The sequence below is a fragment of the Sphaerodactylus townsendi genome, linkage group LG10 (genome assembly GCF_021028975.2).
Source record: "Sphaerodactylus townsendi isolate TG3544 linkage group LG10, MPM_Stown_v2.3, whole genome shotgun sequence".
Classification (NCBI taxonomy): Eukaryota; Metazoa; Chordata; class Lepidosauria; order Squamata; family Sphaerodactylidae; genus Sphaerodactylus; species Sphaerodactylus townsendi.
In genome coordinates, this window is record NC_059434.1 from 4,916,619 (window position 1) to 4,934,475 (window position 17,857).

Here is a 17,857-nt window from a genome sequence, read left to right on the forward strand (position 1 = left end):
TTTGCCCTTCCCCTCACAACAAACACCCCAGAGGTGGTGGTGGGCTGAGAGGAGCCCCAAGAAGCTGTGATCAGCCCAAGGTCACCCAGTTGGTATGACAATCTCCTTGCCCTTCCCTCACAACAACAAACAATTCCCTGTGAGGTAGGTGGGCTGAGAGAGCTCCAAGAAGCTGCGGGATTCAGGCCCAAGGTCACTCCAGCTACGTGTGGGAGTGTACAGGCTAATCTGAATTCCCCAGATAAGCCTCCACAGCTCAGGCGGCAGAGCGGGGAATCAAACCCGGTTCCTCCAGATTAGATACACGAGCTCCTACGCCACTGCTTAACCTCCTACGCCACTGCTGTAAGAAAGCTTACAATGGACCCACAGATTATATATATGGGCTCTATTCATTTTTAGATCGGCATGTTCCATCGTTGACCTGACCTGGACAGGCCTGGCTAGTTGGATCTTGGCTTATCTCGGAAGCTAAGCAAGGTCAGCCCTGGTTAATATTTGGATGGGAGACCACCAAGTCCAGAGCCATGAAGCAGAGGCCAGCAATGGCAAATCACCTCTGAATGTGTCTTGCCTTGAAAGCTCTTTGGAGGTCACGAAAAGTCAGCTGTGACTTAATAGCCCCCCCCAAAAAAAAGTTTTATGATTATAGCTACATTATACTAAATATATCCTAAATTCATATTGAACTTTATTTAAGTAGCAACACAATTTTGATTTAAATCCATCTCCCTCTCCCTGTGAAAAATATCACATTTTCTAAGACGCAGGCACGTGACTCCTAGAATGGAGCTATTCTCGTTGAATACAAGTCTGCTGCGGTAGTTTGTGAACTTTTGACTAATGATAGTAGGCCACAGTATTGTGTTGGAGGGTTCAAATGGCTTTCTTAGCCATCAGCCTCCTTCACGGTTTCAGGAACCTCATCACCAGTACCCTAGTTCTCACCATGCTGTAGGTTCCATAATTTTCTGAAGAGTTATGACTGAATTCCACTAGTTCAACAGTTACAGCACACAGGCAGTGAGAATAGTGAACATCAGGAAAACAGTCTAGGGTACTCTGGCAAAAGACCAAGTCAGTCACAGCTAAAAAAAGCAGTGGGGTAGAAGAGTTGGTGATAAGAATTCCTCAGCAAAGCTCATCCCTTTTTTTTACCTTGTGTTTGGCAATTAAACAATGTCCCGGGCGAAGGCAAAGAAAATATCACAAAAGCCCACATCTAAACATAATTTAGACGATGAATGCCGACAAAATTACCAGCAATTTTGCTGTCATCAAACTCATGACCCCAACCAACGGAAACCTCTCCTGAGGGGCATGGAGCACGAAACAGCCCAGCCCCAAAAGGAAGGGAGAGGAAGAAGAGGCAAGGCTGGCCAGCTGGTTGGTTTGCTGAAGGGCGTATGTTGAGTCAGAGTGATGTTGTGATTAAAACCAAGCCAGGAACCCCAGCGTTTAAATTTCACCACTGTCATAGACTCACTGGGTGGCTTTAACACAGCTGCCACCTCTTCTTCCCGAGCCTCATCTGCCACAGGGATCATCAGAATGACAGACCTCATACCATATCTTTTGAAAGGTGTAATGAAATAGCACACAACAAGGGGCTCTTGAATTCTCCAAAAGCATCCCTTTAAAATGGACACATTGTAGAGGCAGCAGCAACTATTATTAATTGAATGCTTAGCATGAAATTCCATCACAATGGATGGGAGTTAATTCCTAAATGTTTTTGGACTGACTATGCGGAAAGTGTTCCTCGTATTCTCACATTCCCAGACATTTTAAATTTTGTCCATCGAGTTCACTGCCATACAAAGAAAGCCCCACGTTATTGTGAGCTTTAACTTAATCTCACTTTACAAGGTTTCCGCTTCATATGTAGGAAAACATGATTTGGCAACACAGATGTGGCAAGATTTACTCAGGATTGGGTTTGTTATGTTAAACATCTGTTAACGACGTTTTTGAAAATGACTAGCTTTAAAATTTAACTACTTGGCCCCTTTTTTCATCTACTAGCGTGCAATTTCCAGGCTCTCCTCAGTTAACAGTTCTTCCTCTATTTTTACACCCTCGTGCACAATATTTACATATTGCCAAAAGCAGCAAACAAAAATATAAGTTAATCTTTTATAAATACATGGTAGCCTTTTCATGCATTTCTCTAATTTTATTCAAGCAATCTAAATGATCCAGTTCCCAAATCAAATGTTATTTTGTGGCTGCCTTCCAAAATAACATAGTTTATTGTCTTAAATGATTCTTATTTGAAAAAAAAAACCCAGAAATTATATAAAGTATTTAACTTTAAAACAGGCTTATTTCTAAAGCATTTTTACCACTCTGCAAAAATTATTTCACTACCTGGTTGACTTCTTTTGTTTGGCCTCCTAGAAACTCAGCTGGTTGAGTAAATTTAATGGCACAGGATTGGTCTTCATTTCCTTCTCTGCTTCTGCTCCCCAGGAAGCATCTGCAAGCAAGACAGCCACTACACCGACCGTACCGTGGGGATATCTAAATAACCATGGCGAAGACGGCTATTTTCAACTTAACCCACAATGCAGGGCAATGAACATCTGTTTCAGAGAGCTGTGAGGGATACACGAACTAGCACCTTTGCTTCGTAAAAGAAAATACTGTTGAGAAACCCCGCACAAAAAAATTGAAGCTAGTTTAACAAAACCAAAGTTCAAAACCGTTTCACTTCAGCAGGTATTGACATTTTACTAGTCACTTAACATTCTCTCCGAACGTTTTTTTTTTTAATGTAAACATTTTAGGAAGCCTACGAATAAATCCCTGCAGTCATTTTTAAAACCATACCTGTGCACCGTAGACATATTTATCCAACATCTTGCCTCCTATTGTTTGGCCACCGATATCCCATACTTGAAGAGAAACACTCACATTTCCTACAAGAGAGGGGGAAAAAACAGATGCACCTGAATATTTAATTTAACAGAAAACAAGTACAAATAAGATTTATTCAGGGCAATTCAGAACAGCACATACGTCAGCTATGCTGGATGAGCCATATATTTGTGAGTCTTTGTTTTGTGTTTTGAAGTGACAACTTTTGTGTTTTGTGTTTTGAACTGACAATAGTTGCATTGACAGGTTAACTGTACCAGATCATTGTTTAAGTAAAGTCCGTCTATTAAAATCATAATGGGACAAATGGCTGTGTCAGCTGTTCAGAGAAAAACAACCCATAATCTCACACAGAACAGTCCTTCGGACGTATCTCAGTAGCTGTTAGGAGCCTAGCCTTTGACTAGGCTATTCAGTTGTCTTCAGGAAGCATATATAGCAGGCTTTGAATCCAAAGATATTCTGGGATCCAAAGATCGGCCTGAACTGAACCTAACTGTGTTTTCCTTGACTAGCAAAACTACCCCATATCATGCCATATCATGAACTGTTTCACGCCCCCTCTCACCCAGTCGCATTAACTGAAGTGGCCCTAAGAAACCCCGGTTCATGAAATAAAAAACATACCAACTTGGACCCTGTCTAGCAATACAATAATTTTGCGGACCGACTATGCCTTTGGCAGATATCATTTGTGCATATTTCAGCCCCAAAAGCGTTGCTAATCTCTTTGTCATGAAAACATCCTCCTTCAGGGCCAATGAAAATCCAGAGAGGCAACCAGAGGTAGGATTCAGGGGGTTTCAAAGGTTCCATAGAACCTGTTGTTAAAATTTTAAATATCACTTTTTTAATACTTAAAATATTTTTATTAAGTATTAATATTTTAATACTTAAAAGAGAAAAAGTGATATTAAAATATTTTTAAAATACTTTTTAACAGTCATTATTTGAATCCCGCCACCATCAGAACCTGTTGTTAAAATGTTTGAATCCCACCACTTGGAGGCAACCAAATGCACGGCCAAGTTTTCATGTTCACTGTTGTTTGGAACAGTGAACTTTCTGCTGTTGAATCGACATCTCACTTTCTCAGCTGCAAACGCAACTTTTCTGTCTGCAAAAGGCAAACCGCCGGAGAAAATCAAAAGTGAAGCTGAGCACGTTGGCCTCTCCAGGGCACGCATCACTTATTCTTCAGTTATAGACCTGATGCAGCTCAAAGAAGTCATACTCTGCCATTATCACAACTGTCCTTTATTGAAAATAAGGTCAGCCTATTCACATCTCCGATCCTGTTCGGCTCCTGAAATTGTTGAGATCAACAGATCAAGTGTGTGTGAGGGAGCTGGTCACCGTAACTGATGCATTAATATGTTGTGAATATTGAACCAATAACATTGCTGCATTCCTTTAATAAATATCCTAAAAGTAAAAGCCCATCATTTTGGATTCCTGGAAGGTTGGAAATTCTGCTTTTAAACAGCAAAAGGTTCTTGTTTTCTTTTCCAGTTGAATGTTCAGACATTTTAGTTTCAGTTTTGTATGTTTAACCAAATGTAAGTTTTTCACATCCCTCTGATTTCAGTGAGAGAGTGGAGCATAAGTGAAAAACAGATAGACTAAATTTAATAGAACTAACTTTAGCCAAACTGTACTCTTAAGTTTTTTAACAGTGGGGGTGGAGTGGATCTGTTAAGGACAGGTTACTGTTCAGACTAGTGATTACTGATATCAATATGAAACAATTTTATTAAAGTATAACACATCAAACAGTGGGGAAGCACAAAAGTTGACACAGGAGCCTATCTTGTAAAACATTATATACACTCACAACAGGAGTCATACAATCTGAAATAACTAGCATAGCATTCCTAAGGCAACATACACAGTCAGGAAACACCTTTCAGTGCAAAAAAACTTATGAAAGCTCAACTTTCAGAACACAAAATGCTGTGCTCCTTTCATGTGTTTCTACAATGTTATCCCTCTGCAAAAGGCTACCAAAGGAACGTATTGTATCAAGACCAAAATATATTAGGGTCGCCACATGTTTCCGCACAGAGCACTGTACTCTTAACAGCAGGCATACTAGCAGAAACCAGGTGGGTTGAATTTTCTGAGAATTCTACAACTTTCCACATAACATAAACAAAGCCAATAAGTTTTGATTTTCTTTTAAATTAGCACTGAAATGATTAGTGTTGCTCACAGCAAGATTTTAAATAACTGTGCTGCTTCATAGTTTACAAGAAAAAAGACACTGGGTCGATACGGCCAGATATTTCACCTAATTCCCCTTTTTATGATAGCCTCCAGTGCAAATGGCTGTTGGACATACAGATCCTGTGATCTCAAACATGGCATTTTTGGGTGATCAAAAAGGACTCTTTTTTCCCCCCAGCAGAAAAGCTGGGTGGATACAACTCATACTGCGCTTACGATGTTTATGCTGCTTGGTATCATTAAAAAGATGTAAATCTGGTTATGATTCTGCCCATCATTTTTCACGGTGTAAAATGTTACACAGGGTTGCAATCCCTTACAGAGTTCTGCTGGTGTTATATGTAACTTTTAGATAAATTATACATACGATGTATTTTAGATAAATTATATATACGATGTTTTAAATTTTTATGTTGATGGAAACCGCCCTGAGCCTTCGGGGAGGGCGGTATATAAATGTAACAAATAAATAAATAAATAAATAAACTGGGAGAAATAAACGGTTCTTTTACAAGGGGCAATAAATACAAGTACCTAAATGTAGAATTCCTTATTTAAAATTTTTAATCGCCTACAATTGCCACATTTTAGTGGCAGATTTTAATAATCCAGAACAAAAGTTCCAGCGTGCAATAAAATCAAAAAGTGAAACTACACCAAAAAGCGCAATAAAGAGATACTAGAAGTGAAGCCAATAAGGGGCAACAGTTCTTCAAAGGGGAAAAGCCCAATATCTTTTAGCCCTCTTCATCGGTGCAATTTATTCAACAGCTGAACATGTTGCATCGCTTTCTTGTAACTGATTTGAGACAGGACCTTGGTATGTCTTGCCAGAAGACGCAACGTGAGTCTGATTAACTGCTAAGCATGCTAAAGAGCACAGAACTTTCCATTAACTATGGCACCTTATGAGCTGCTCTTTTCATATTCCTCAAGTGCTCACACACTCCTCGCGGCTTGAGAAAGTGACCTGATCTTAACAATGTTTATACCTGTTTTGAAGAGATACCTGTAAAAACTACCTTTAGCTGCAACTCGGCATCTTCGCCCGGAAGCTACATACACAACGTTTGTTAAGCATACAGTCCACTGTGCGCACGCACACGGAAATGTATGGCAGTTCGCATGCTTTGCCACACAGACCCTGCGAGAAAACTTCTCGACGGACAGTAGCGTACCACAAGTCACCAAACAGAACTGCCAAGACAGAGAAATGATTTGTGTTCAAGCTACTGGCAGCCAAATGATGTGCAAAAATATTGTATTAAGAACTATATGTCTCCAAATGTGGGTTGATCCCCTCATATGGCCACGGGCCTCGACTATATTTTCTGGGATACTAAGACTAAATAGTTGGTAAATAAATATCTACTTTAGGTTGGAATCTATGAAACCAAGTTCTATTTCATAGAGTGCTAAATGTCAATCAATTCCATACAGAAATGTACTTTTTTCCAGCAAAGCCACACAGTCTTTCAGTGATACTCAAGCAGTTTAATTATACCTGGTAAACTGAAAAGTTTACACACAGATATCACACAATGGTTTTTTTTTAGAAATGCTGTATCATTTAATATGTTTTTACAGATGTACACAATATCTTTCACAGGCCCTGATGGGGAAAAAGGTTCTCTTTAAATGTCAAGTTTTCATAGGACCCATATATTAAGAATACTTCAGAAATTATGTTGGAACTTTTTTTTTGTGCTCCACAGGAAATAGTGCTCAATTGAAAGCAAAGTTGATCTTATTAGGGACTCCAGGGCAGTTATCCAAGCTCTTTTGGTCTGAATCGAAGCCACTAGCAGGATTCAACAGAGACCTTCTAAAAGTATACTTGGGGCACTGGTTAACCTTACTTAAATTTCTACAGTCAAGATGGAACTAAAAACACATGTCTGTCCACTCTTCACTGAAAACTTGTAAAAGTCTTTTCACAGTGAAACCTTGTTTACGGGACGATGCCCACAACCTTCCTGAAAGTATTTTGACTATGACTCTTAAACAGCTCTATCTGCAAAACCTCTGGCTAACAGATACACTATTTTAAGCCCTGAAATCTGCACAGTGGTTGCATCCAGACTATACAGCACACTGAAACATGACATATAATGAAATGGGCGACTATTTTCAATAATGAAATTGAATTTCCCCCTCAAACAGAGAGAATGACATTTTAAAAGATCTTTAGATGAAGCCTTCAACAATGTTTGGTACCAGGTGCCAGAAAAGTATATCGCAGTCCAAAACACAATGGCCACAGTGAAGAGATTCTTGCACAACACAAGGATCTAGGTGCAAAGAAAGAGTCCCCCTGCCAAACAAATGCCCAGCATTGTCAGTTTTGACGTCGTTCATCTCTTGTTTACGGGGAGACAGGAAGAAAGGGGTGCTTAGGACTGGCTCTCTTCCTGGTGCCAAACAAATAATGGGGAATGTCAAAGCTACCCACATAGTAAATCAGGTGCGGGTAATAAGGGGTACTGCAGAAGTAGCACCCCATGCTGGGTTTAGGTCTTCCCCCTTTTGCATATCAAAGCAATGAAGTGCATAAAAGCCCCTGTCAGAGTTGGAGACATGGCATGGACTGTAATTCACTGCAGGAATGACAAGTCCTATTAACTCCAACAGGGTTCATGCACAAATATTTTACTTATCTATTTATTGCATTTATACCTCCACCTTTCTTCCCATGGAGGAGTCCAAATCCACTTACAGTAGTATCCACTCCTCCACTTTATCCTTACAACAGCCCTGAGAGGTATGTTAGGCTGAAAGTCTGTGACTGAACCAAGGTCATCGAGCAAGATTCGACTGCACAATGGGGAATCAAATTTTTTTTAATTTATTTATTTATTTATTTATTTATTTATTTATTTATTGGTCTTCTATACCGCCCTATCCCTGGGGGGCTCTGGGCGGTGTACAACATAAAATTCTATCACAGTATAACCAAATAAAGGAGCAAAGCTTAACTAAATCTGGATCTTCCAGCTCCCAGTGTGCCACTCTAGCTACAGCCCTAAGCAGTCTGTTACTAAATTTTTAATCAGCATTATTGTGAAAATACCAGACACGAGTCTGCCAAAAGTACAGCAAACCAAATCTCAATAACTGAAATCAATACTGTTCTTGATAAACGAGCCGGCGTTTCTGAAAAGGGAAGTAGGTGAACAGTGGGCTTAAAATAATGGTGTTAAATGAAGGCATCATAACCCAAATATATAGGCATGAACTCACTAAAACATACAGCTTCGAGGATAAAATGTATTACCTACTCCTCTGAATGTAAGCATGAAAAAAATTCATTTTACACAGAATATCTGCTACACTATTGTGTCCACTTTTACAGTTAATTTTAAGAATAATTAATGCTGCTGTTCAAATTGAATTAAAGTCTAACAGTGCAACCCCTAAGTACAGTTACGCCAGTCTATACCCATTGAAATGAATGGGTTTAAACTGGAGTAACTTTCTTTAGGATTGCAGTGTAAACCTATTTTTCCTGGGGCTCTTATGCTGACTTATTCAGCAAAAAAAATGATGTTTAGGATATACTGGTCACCACAGTGCCGTTTTATTAATGGACTAAAGAGTGTGATTGTTGACAATGTAACTTACAAGACCTTGGGCCTGTCCAGTTATTCAGTTTTTTGGAGAAGAAGTAATTATTTATATCAATTTTGTATTGGAATGTTTGTTGATCCTTGAAGATGCTCATGTATTTTAAACTATTTGCTTATCTCGTGGAGACTAATAGTAAATAAAAATGGATGCCCCATGCCCTTTCTGTTGCTAAAACACTTATGCTACAATTCTGGAAAGAAAAATGCCCACATCCCATAATCCATTGGATTGTGGACCTTACAATATCATCAACATACAGCATTCACTCAATAATTGTGCGTAGACCTATTTTTAGATACTTGGAAACTTTTTTATAGACCTGTTGTCTATATTGTTATATTTTTATTTATTTCTATTGCAGTAATTAAAAATAAATTTTAAAATTAAAAACTGAATTAAAATTTATGAGCAGTGCACATTTTGAAACTTTTTAGTCCTAAGATGCTACCATTCGCTTAAAAAAAACACTCTCATATATCAAATCTTAGAACAGATACTTACCACAATAAATCCAAGGGATTTTGGTTTTTTTATTAAAAATGGTTTTTGTTCATTAAAAAGTGTGAAAAAAATCTGGGGCAACATTTAGTCTACATCAATAACTTGACATCTGCCTATAAATACAGATACCTATATCTATATATATATAAAATGGAACCATGCGTTTGTTGCTTCGAGAATAACCCCGCACCTACTGGCCCAAATGCTCTGAAAATTTCACAAACACTTACTCATTCCCCCAGCCGTGGCCTTCGTGACCTTCAAGACTCCTCCAGCCAAGCTCAGGACAACATACCTGAGCCAGATCAAACATCTTTTTCCTGGCGCACTAGGCCATGAAACTGCCTGTGTGTAACTGTCACCCTTAGAATGTTCGTGCCCTTAGAATGTTCGCTCAGATGGCCACATATGAGCAGTGAAAACAGTACATAGGCAATAACTCTAGTGGACATGAAACACATACACTCGTTGCCGTGTGAGACGTCAGGTGGGTTCCCCCCCCCACAGGCAGGTACCTTTCACTCTCTGTGCCTCATCCACTACTACCACACAACACACCTACTCTCATACACATTCAGCGGAGGGAGAGGGAAGGGACGGAGGGGGAGGCATGCAAGGGAAAAGAAGTGAGGGAGGGGACAGAGAGTGAGGGGTGGCATGCAAGGGAGGGGAGGGAGAGGGCCCAGCATCTGGATATGACCCACACACCCTAGCAGAGGGAGATGGAAGGGAGGGAGGGGAGGGGTGGCATGCAAGGGAAGAGAGGGTGGAAGAGAGAAGGGGCGGAGGGGGAGGCATGCAAGGGAAGAGAAGTGAGGGAGGGGAGAGAGTGAGGGGTGGCATGCAAGGGAGGGGAGGGAAGGGGCCCAGCATCTGGATATGACCCATCCACTCTAGCAAAGGGAAATGATAGGGAGGTAGGGGGAGGGGTGCCATGCAAGGGAAGAGAAGTGAGGGAGGATGCAGTCACACACATCAATGATATCGCACAGTATCAGCCTGCGCGTTTCCATGAGCACGTACTGATGGCCTCTGCAATTGATTTGCTGCTACTGTTCCATTCCCATTTCACCACAAAAAGCCACGGCTTGTGTGTGTGTGTGTGTGTGTGTGTGTGTGTGTGTTGTGTGTGTATACATATACATACACACATGTTCTCAACACATACATTCTCACATGCATAAGGAATGCATTCTGCTAGAGCTAGTATAAATATCTAGACACCCATCCCTCCAGATTTCTACCAGGGAAACATGCAATTAGCTTCTTCATTCACAGAGAAACGGACTGTGAGGCTTGGAATTCATACTGCACTGAAAATCTATGTGTCTGAATATTAATGGCAGAATCCAGAGAATGGGGTCAAATGGATGTTGGCACCCAGGTATTCGAACTATTTTTCAGCTCTGTATAGGTAATGATACCCATAATTTTTATACTGGCTTTCCAAAATTTAATACTGTTCAACTAAACTACACTGTATTTTTTTTTCCCCTGAAACATCCCAGAAATATTTGGTGAAAATGCTCTCTCTGGCTTTGGTTTGTTAAGCACACCGGGGAAAATGCATTTAATGGGTTATTTTTATGCTTACAAATTGAATTACACTAAAATGAACAAATGGTTCATTTTAGAAACAGTTGTTTAGAAACAAACTTAAGGTCCTTCCATTCTTTCTTCTTTCTTTATGTTTTTCATGCAGTGTGCCACGACTGGCATCTAAATAGTTGCTTTGCATCATGAAGTGAAACATCTTGAATGTTCAAACTGTATTTTTATGAGTGCCTAGGGAACCTGCATTTTAGTGGTCTATTAAATGCCAGCAATTTCATGCTGCCTTGCATAAGACAGCATTCACAGATCACAGCCTAGCAACTCCATAGCTACGCTGCATATACTCCAACGGGTCCAGCAAAAGCGGGCAAAATTTCATTCCAAAATCATATTTATCTCAACAGAAATACTGCTTTCAGTTCTTTTTCTTCTATTTGCAGATACCGTTACTCACGTAGACTCTACAGATCTAGAAAGGCTGAACTAACACACTCCTGAGAGCCCCATCTCTAAATCAAAACAATCCAACAGCAAATACATAACCCTTTATCAGGCAGCACCCTCCCAATTATTAAAGTGCCACATTAAATCTTGTCTGTTTCAGAATGCAGCCTATTCTCAACTTTCCCCCACTGTTTGCATTGTGCATGTTCATTCTCTTCTTACCTGGCAGTGTGATTCTTTTCAAAAAGAAGTCAAGTCCTATGGTTTGTTTGTACTGCTTCCCAAAAGCTTCTTGAGCAAAGCGTGTGGCTAAAGAGGTCTAAAAACAGAATCACATCAAATCCATTTGGTATCTTAAAAGCCACAACTGAACAGTAACATAATAATAAAAAAGCATATTTAAAAAAAAAATCAGTGACAGCTGATGCTTCAGTGATTTGCATACAAATGTAGAAAATAATCCCAATTTAAGCAGGTAATAACAGAATTATAAACAAGGAGGGAAAAAATGAAAACAAATAACAGTCATTCAACCCAATCTATATGTGATTATTCAAAAGTGAATCCCACTCTTTGGTAAGTGAACGTATGAATCTATATTCATAAATATGTATTCAGTCAACTTTTTCTGAATGTCATAATTACAAATATATTACCATTTTAATTGTAACGGTAGTCAGGTAATTTCTAAAGCAAAACCGACAACTTCTGCAACAGTCTCTTGGCTGATTTGCAGTTTTGAGTTTTTTTTAGAATAAATAAGATTAAGTTGTTAAAAAGCCTGTTGTATACAAATGTTATATGAAAACCTTAAACTGCTCCAGCACACCGAACAAGATCTCAGGTTATGCATTGACTAGTTATTGCGGTAAAATGAGAGACACTTCCAAAAACTTTGTATTCACAATATTTATTTATTAAAATATGAAAACCCCACCTTTCTCCTAAATCTGAGTTCACACGTCCAAGGATTTCTTGCACGTGTGTTTCTGGAGAATCCCCCCACCAAATAACTATTGAAGCTGAAGGGATCTGAAAACAGTTAGCAACATGGCACAGAGATGTACAAGTAAATAAAAAAAGTTTTCAAAATCTCATATAGCTAAGATGCCAAACCACAACATGTTGATCCCACTGACTAATTATGAATGTTCAGATAGAGAACTGAGACACACAGATTCATTTTTTCCATGCATAGCGATTGATGAGGACTGGTCTACTGTGCAAAATGTGAAAACCCTTAAACATACATTCATTTAGAGGAGACTCCTAGAAACTAAAGAGCAATTTTCCTAATATTATATTGGTTTCCAGTCTAAACACACTACTAAGAAACTTGCCTTATTTGAAATAATACCTGTTGAATGCAATTGAATGTATTTCCTAATATACATACTTGAAACAGAGCCTCAATTATAATCACATTATTACAAGATTAATAAAGGGTGTTCTCGAGAAGGGTTGCATTGAGTACATCAATCTCCTGAGCCAACATGGGGAAGGGTGTCTTAAAAATCGGATGAAATAATAAATAAATAATTTTCAGATTGCAACAATATAAAAAACAACCTGTATTGTGCTACGGTATCTGCAACTGAAGTAATTCCACTCCTTACAATAAAAAGGCCAAACGTTATTTTCAAATTTTGATTTGAAAACTACATACTAAGAAACACTTCAACATTGTAATTTCAAATACTTTCACAGAAAGGACATTAATACAATAAATGCATTGATAAAAATTCTAAAATAAAAAATATGAAAAACATATAGGGGAAACTGCCAACACTTCTCTTCCCACAAACTGATTCCCACTTTAAATATATCCTTTTTTTATAAGAAATTGAACTTCAGGGTCAAAAATATGCATAATAACGACGTAAATTTAAAAAATACAAAAACCTCCAGCAAGGTTATCTACTTTATTCCTCCTTCTTTGATTTAAGGACATAGTAAATATTAATTTTATCCCTCTCCAACACTTGATATTCCCTAAAGGTTTCTGAAGGTGTTAATGAAAACACACACTGGGTTAACAACTGCCGGTAAGAGCGAGACGTTATCAGCAGCAAAGAAAAGTTTTCTTAAAGCAACCTTCTTACATCCTCTCCTTAATGAGAAAGAATGTAGAGCAGAAAATCTGTGGCTGTACAAGACCCCTTAAAGTTTGCTGTTAATGAATGTGCTACATTGGAGGTCCTACTCTTACAACCCTGGAAAAACAAGACTTCTAGTTCAAGCACAAATATTTATACTCCGAGTAATGGTATCAGCAGTTCACATTCTTCTATCCAGCAACGGGCTTGCCGAAACTTAATTCTAACATTTGTCTTTATATAGCTTTCTAAACTTAAAATACACCCTCAAGTTTGTAGGAGCAGACAAACATTTTATCCGTAACATAGTAGAGCACTAAAAACAATATCTTGAAACCACTCTACACCTCCTTCAGAAAGAAAGAAAGAAAGAAAGAAAGAAAGAAAGAAAGAAAGAAAGAAAGAAAGAAAGAAAGAAAGGAAGAAAGAAAGAAAGAAAGAAAGAAAGAAAGAAAGAAAGAAAGAAAGAAAGAAAGAAAGAAAGAAAGAAAGAAAGAAAGAAAGAAAGAAAGAAAGAAAGAAAGAAAGAAAGAAAGAAAGAAAGCTGTTGTGGGGTTTCCCAGCTGTGTGGCCGTGGCCTGGTGGTTCTTGCTCCTAACATTGTGCCCACATTTGATCCCGGCCATGAATGCGCAAGAAATAAAAACATCGGTTTTTGAATGAGAATGGAAAACAAAACCTTTCCACTCAACTTAATTCCACACCACTTCTGCCTCTCTGAAATGCCAAACGATTAACAAACCAAGGCGAAGGGTTTCTGGGCCTCGGAGGCTTCCCCCAAAGGCCTGTCCCAGCACCCGTCCTGCAGATTAAGGAAAGATGCTCTAGGGGTCAAAAAGGGTGCCCTGAATTAGGGCCCAGAACGCCAGGGGACTCCAGTTGGACACGCCCAAGAGGCCAATTGCTGGGTTTTCACTAAAGCTGTCCAAGCTGAGACCTGGGAGCATTATCAGGCCTTGGAGGGGGGGTGGATATTGTATACTGTAACTCACAGTAACCCCCATTTCCTTCCTGGAATTGCAGTTTCTCGTCTTCAGGGACGGGAGAAGGAGAGCGAGCCTGAACCGTTCTGAAAGTCTGTCTGTGTGGACTGCACGTGACCCACCTGTATGCTGACGGTTCCTTTTTAAAAAATATTTTTATTGTATAGTTTGAAATAATCATTCTATTTACATCTTTCTGATATAATTTCCAAACAATACATTTTCCCTTTTTCCCCTCCCACTCTCCCCTAATATTGTTTTACTTTTCTTTAACCAAACAGCAGTAAGTTCATTTGTTGTTGTCTTCTTATCCATATGTCTCCTTTGACTCCCGTCTCCTTCATCCAATTCTCATAACTTGTCCATATCTTCATTATTTCATTCTGTTTTTCTTGCCATGTTTTATTCTTTGATAATATTTCAAAAATGTCTAATGTCACTTGTTCCCATGTATATTCCAACCATTTCTAAATCGTCCATTTTTCCTCATCTTTCCATCCAAACGCTATCACTGCATGTATTGCTCTAATCAACGTTTTATACATATCTCTATATTGTAAATCTATTTTTTTATCATCAATTATTCCCATAAACAATAGATCATTTCTTAATTCCACTTTGTTTTTCACCAATTTCTCTATCCATAGCAATGCCTTTTCCCGTATGCTGACGGTTCCTCGTCTCATTAGCGGTCCATCAAGAAGGCAGCAATTCTCTTCCCACCTTTTTACATTGTTTTGCCCAGTTATTTGTTTATTTATCCTTTCCCTGGCTGGACTTTCAGTCCACGCCTGTTAGGGAACACTCCCCAGCAGCAGCTCTGCTCTGAAGGAAGCCCCATTTGAGCTGACAGGACTGACTCCCAGGAAAAGAGGCCTTCCGAGTTGCAGCCTCAGTCTCCCCCCTGGTTTCTCTGCACTCCCACAACCCTCCATTCTTGGCTCACTGTTCTGTCTTGTCCTCAGAGCACCTTAACTCCACTCTCCCAGGCCTCAGCATACGTATAACAGGTTGCAGTCGTTATAAAGGAACCCGTTTTCCTTTTTCCCATTTACAGGTGTGCTCTTCACCTGTTCAGGCAGTGATTGGAGCCCATGGAAACAATCCGGGTTGCTTTTGTGCCTTAGCTGAGACACTCCTCTCTTTCTTTTCGCATATGCGTAGCTGCACAGGCATACAGAAATGAACCCTGCAGCCATGCCAATTGTCCCACAATTTAATTGACTGCACATGTGTAGCTGTGCATGTGCAACACAAAAAAGAAAAGAAAAAGGGGCCTCCCTGCAACGACTGAGCAATAATGAACATGTTGCTGTAGATCTATTTGGCAGTCATGCTCACAGTCACAGAGGTGAAAATGTGCTTGGGGAACTTGGGATACTGTCAGGCGCTCAGAGAATTTGCCCAAAACCGACTGGGTGACCTGCACAGAATGGCAGCAGGAGGATTCTCCCCAGTGGTGGGATCCAAAAATTTTAGTAACAGGTTCCCATGGTGGTGGGATTCAAACTGTGGCATAGCGCCAATGGGGCTGGGCGGGGCACGACGGGGGCATGGCCGGACATTCCGGGGGCAGGGCATTCCTGGGCGGGGCTGTGGCAAGGACGCAGCCGCTGGGCCGGTCCTTGGGCGGGAAACGAATGCACGCAGGCGCAGGCTGCCACGCGTGCCGGTCCACCTCCTGATAGACTGCTTCAAGTTCTGTGCGCTACTGCAGAGTGGAGGGGCATAACTAAGGCAAAAATCACATGGCAAAATCACCAATTATTAACCCCCTCTCGGCACACACAAATAATTAGTAACCTACTCTCGGGAACCTGTGAGAACCTGCTGGATCCCACCTCTGATTCTCCCTGACAGTCAATGGCATGGAATCTAAAGTGATGGGTGGAAGGGAGAAAAATGAAGTATCTGTGGTGTTCACACGGGAGCGCCTCCAACCCGGGATCGCGCAAACGGATCACTGGTTTAGCAATTTTGGAAAATCCCGAGTTGAGCGGAATAAAACGGGCCAAACTAATTTTGGGAACGGGACTTGTGCAAAGCCCCTCCTCTCAAAAAACAGTTTATATAATGCCCTACCCCCGTTATATTGTGCCTGTGCGGAATCCACCTTACGGTGGTCAAAACTGTTCGATTACAAATGTGCTGAACTTTTGCTCTTGAACAGTTTCAGGGTGCAAAGGAGCAGACGGGGTTACACACATACACAATAAATTCCCACTTAGCTCTTTTGAATCTGGGGGCGCCTGTTTAAAGCAGCTTCTTTTATGGTTTTGGTGCTTCAGCAACATTTTTTCTCTTTTTTTAAGGGCACTGCGGTGAAGCCATCCCAGCCGATCAGGGATCCCGCAGGTAGCTCCATGATGGCAAAATCAAAAGCATTGCTTTCAGTCCAATAGTCCAATATTTCAAGGTCAGGAATATGCATTAAGAGCTGTTGACTCTCATCAAGACATGAATACAATCCTAAACAGAGTTATGCCTTTCTAACAGTGGCGTAGGAGGTTAAGAGCTTCTGGAGGAACCGGGTTTGATTCCCCGCTCTGCCGCCTGAGCTGTGGAGGCTTATCTGGGGAATTCAGATTAGCCTGTACACTCCTCCCACACACGCCAGCTGAGTGACCTTGGGCTAGTCACAGCTTCTCGGAGCTCTCTCAGCCCCACCTACCTCACAGGGTGTTTGTTGTGAGGGGGGAAGGGCAAGGAGATTGTCAGCCCCTTTGAGTCTCCTGCAGGAGAGAAAGGGAGGATATAAATCCAAACTCTTCTTCTCTTCTTCTTCTAAGTCTATGGAGGTCACTGATCTTATAAAGGTATGACTCTGCTTAGAATTGCCCTGACAGTGTGACTTGCCAGCACAGGCACAAATCAGAGTTCCTTGCTCTCTGGTTCTGTAGCATTCAGGGCCCACATTCCCACAGCAGTTAGATATTGGAAAGCTCTGCCAGGTACTATTTAAAAATGGCCTATCTTTGTAATTGCTGTATTATTTTATTTCATTCCATTTTCAACATAGGTTTCAATGTATTGTCAAAGGCTTTCACGGCCAGATTCAACTGGTTCGGGTGCGTTTTCTGGGCTGTGTGGCCGTGGTCTGGTGGATCTTGTTCCTAACGTTTCACCTGCATCTGTGGCTGGCATCTTCAGAGGTGTATCACAGAGAGAAGTCTGTTACACACTGTTTCAATTGTTTGAGCTACCCAATGAGTACAAATGAAAACCAAGAACGGCTCCAAATCTTGATTATTATTGAGCTGAAATTCATATTTTATGTAACATTGTGGAAATAATGCAATTTATTCCATTCAGTTTATGACTGCTCACAGATCCATCAGCCGTAAGCAAATAAAGGAACAACAGCAAATAATTATAGCACCCATTTGTAGCAGAGGTCCTTAATGGTACCCACCTACCCTTTTCTGACATTTTTGCCAAGTGATTTTAAAAAGTGGAAAGGGACAAAGGGGGGCTTTTGACCAGACTGGCAACTGGAGACCTGATTGGGTGTGCAAATTTTTTAAAAAATACTGTTCATGGAGTAGC

General features: G+C 40.3%; 1 protein-coding gene across 6 annotated transcripts in view; it reads right to left on the reverse strand.

Moving 5' to 3' along the window:
- Positions 1–17,857, reverse strand: part of RAB28 (RAB28, member RAS oncogene family) — an 82,468-nt gene that overhangs the window by 57,148 nt on the left and 7,463 nt on the right. For all 6 annotated transcript variants that reach the window (XM_048509521.1, XM_048509520.1, XM_048509523.1 and 3 more), the window contains exons 2-3: positions 11,455–11,551; positions 2,833–2,921 (exon numbers count right to left, since the gene is read on the reverse strand). In XM_048509521.1, the coding sequence (XP_048365478.1) occupies positions 2,833–2,921; positions 11,455–11,551 (186 nt within the window). The remainder of the gene's footprint in view (positions 1–2,832; positions 2,922–11,454; positions 11,552–17,857) is intronic.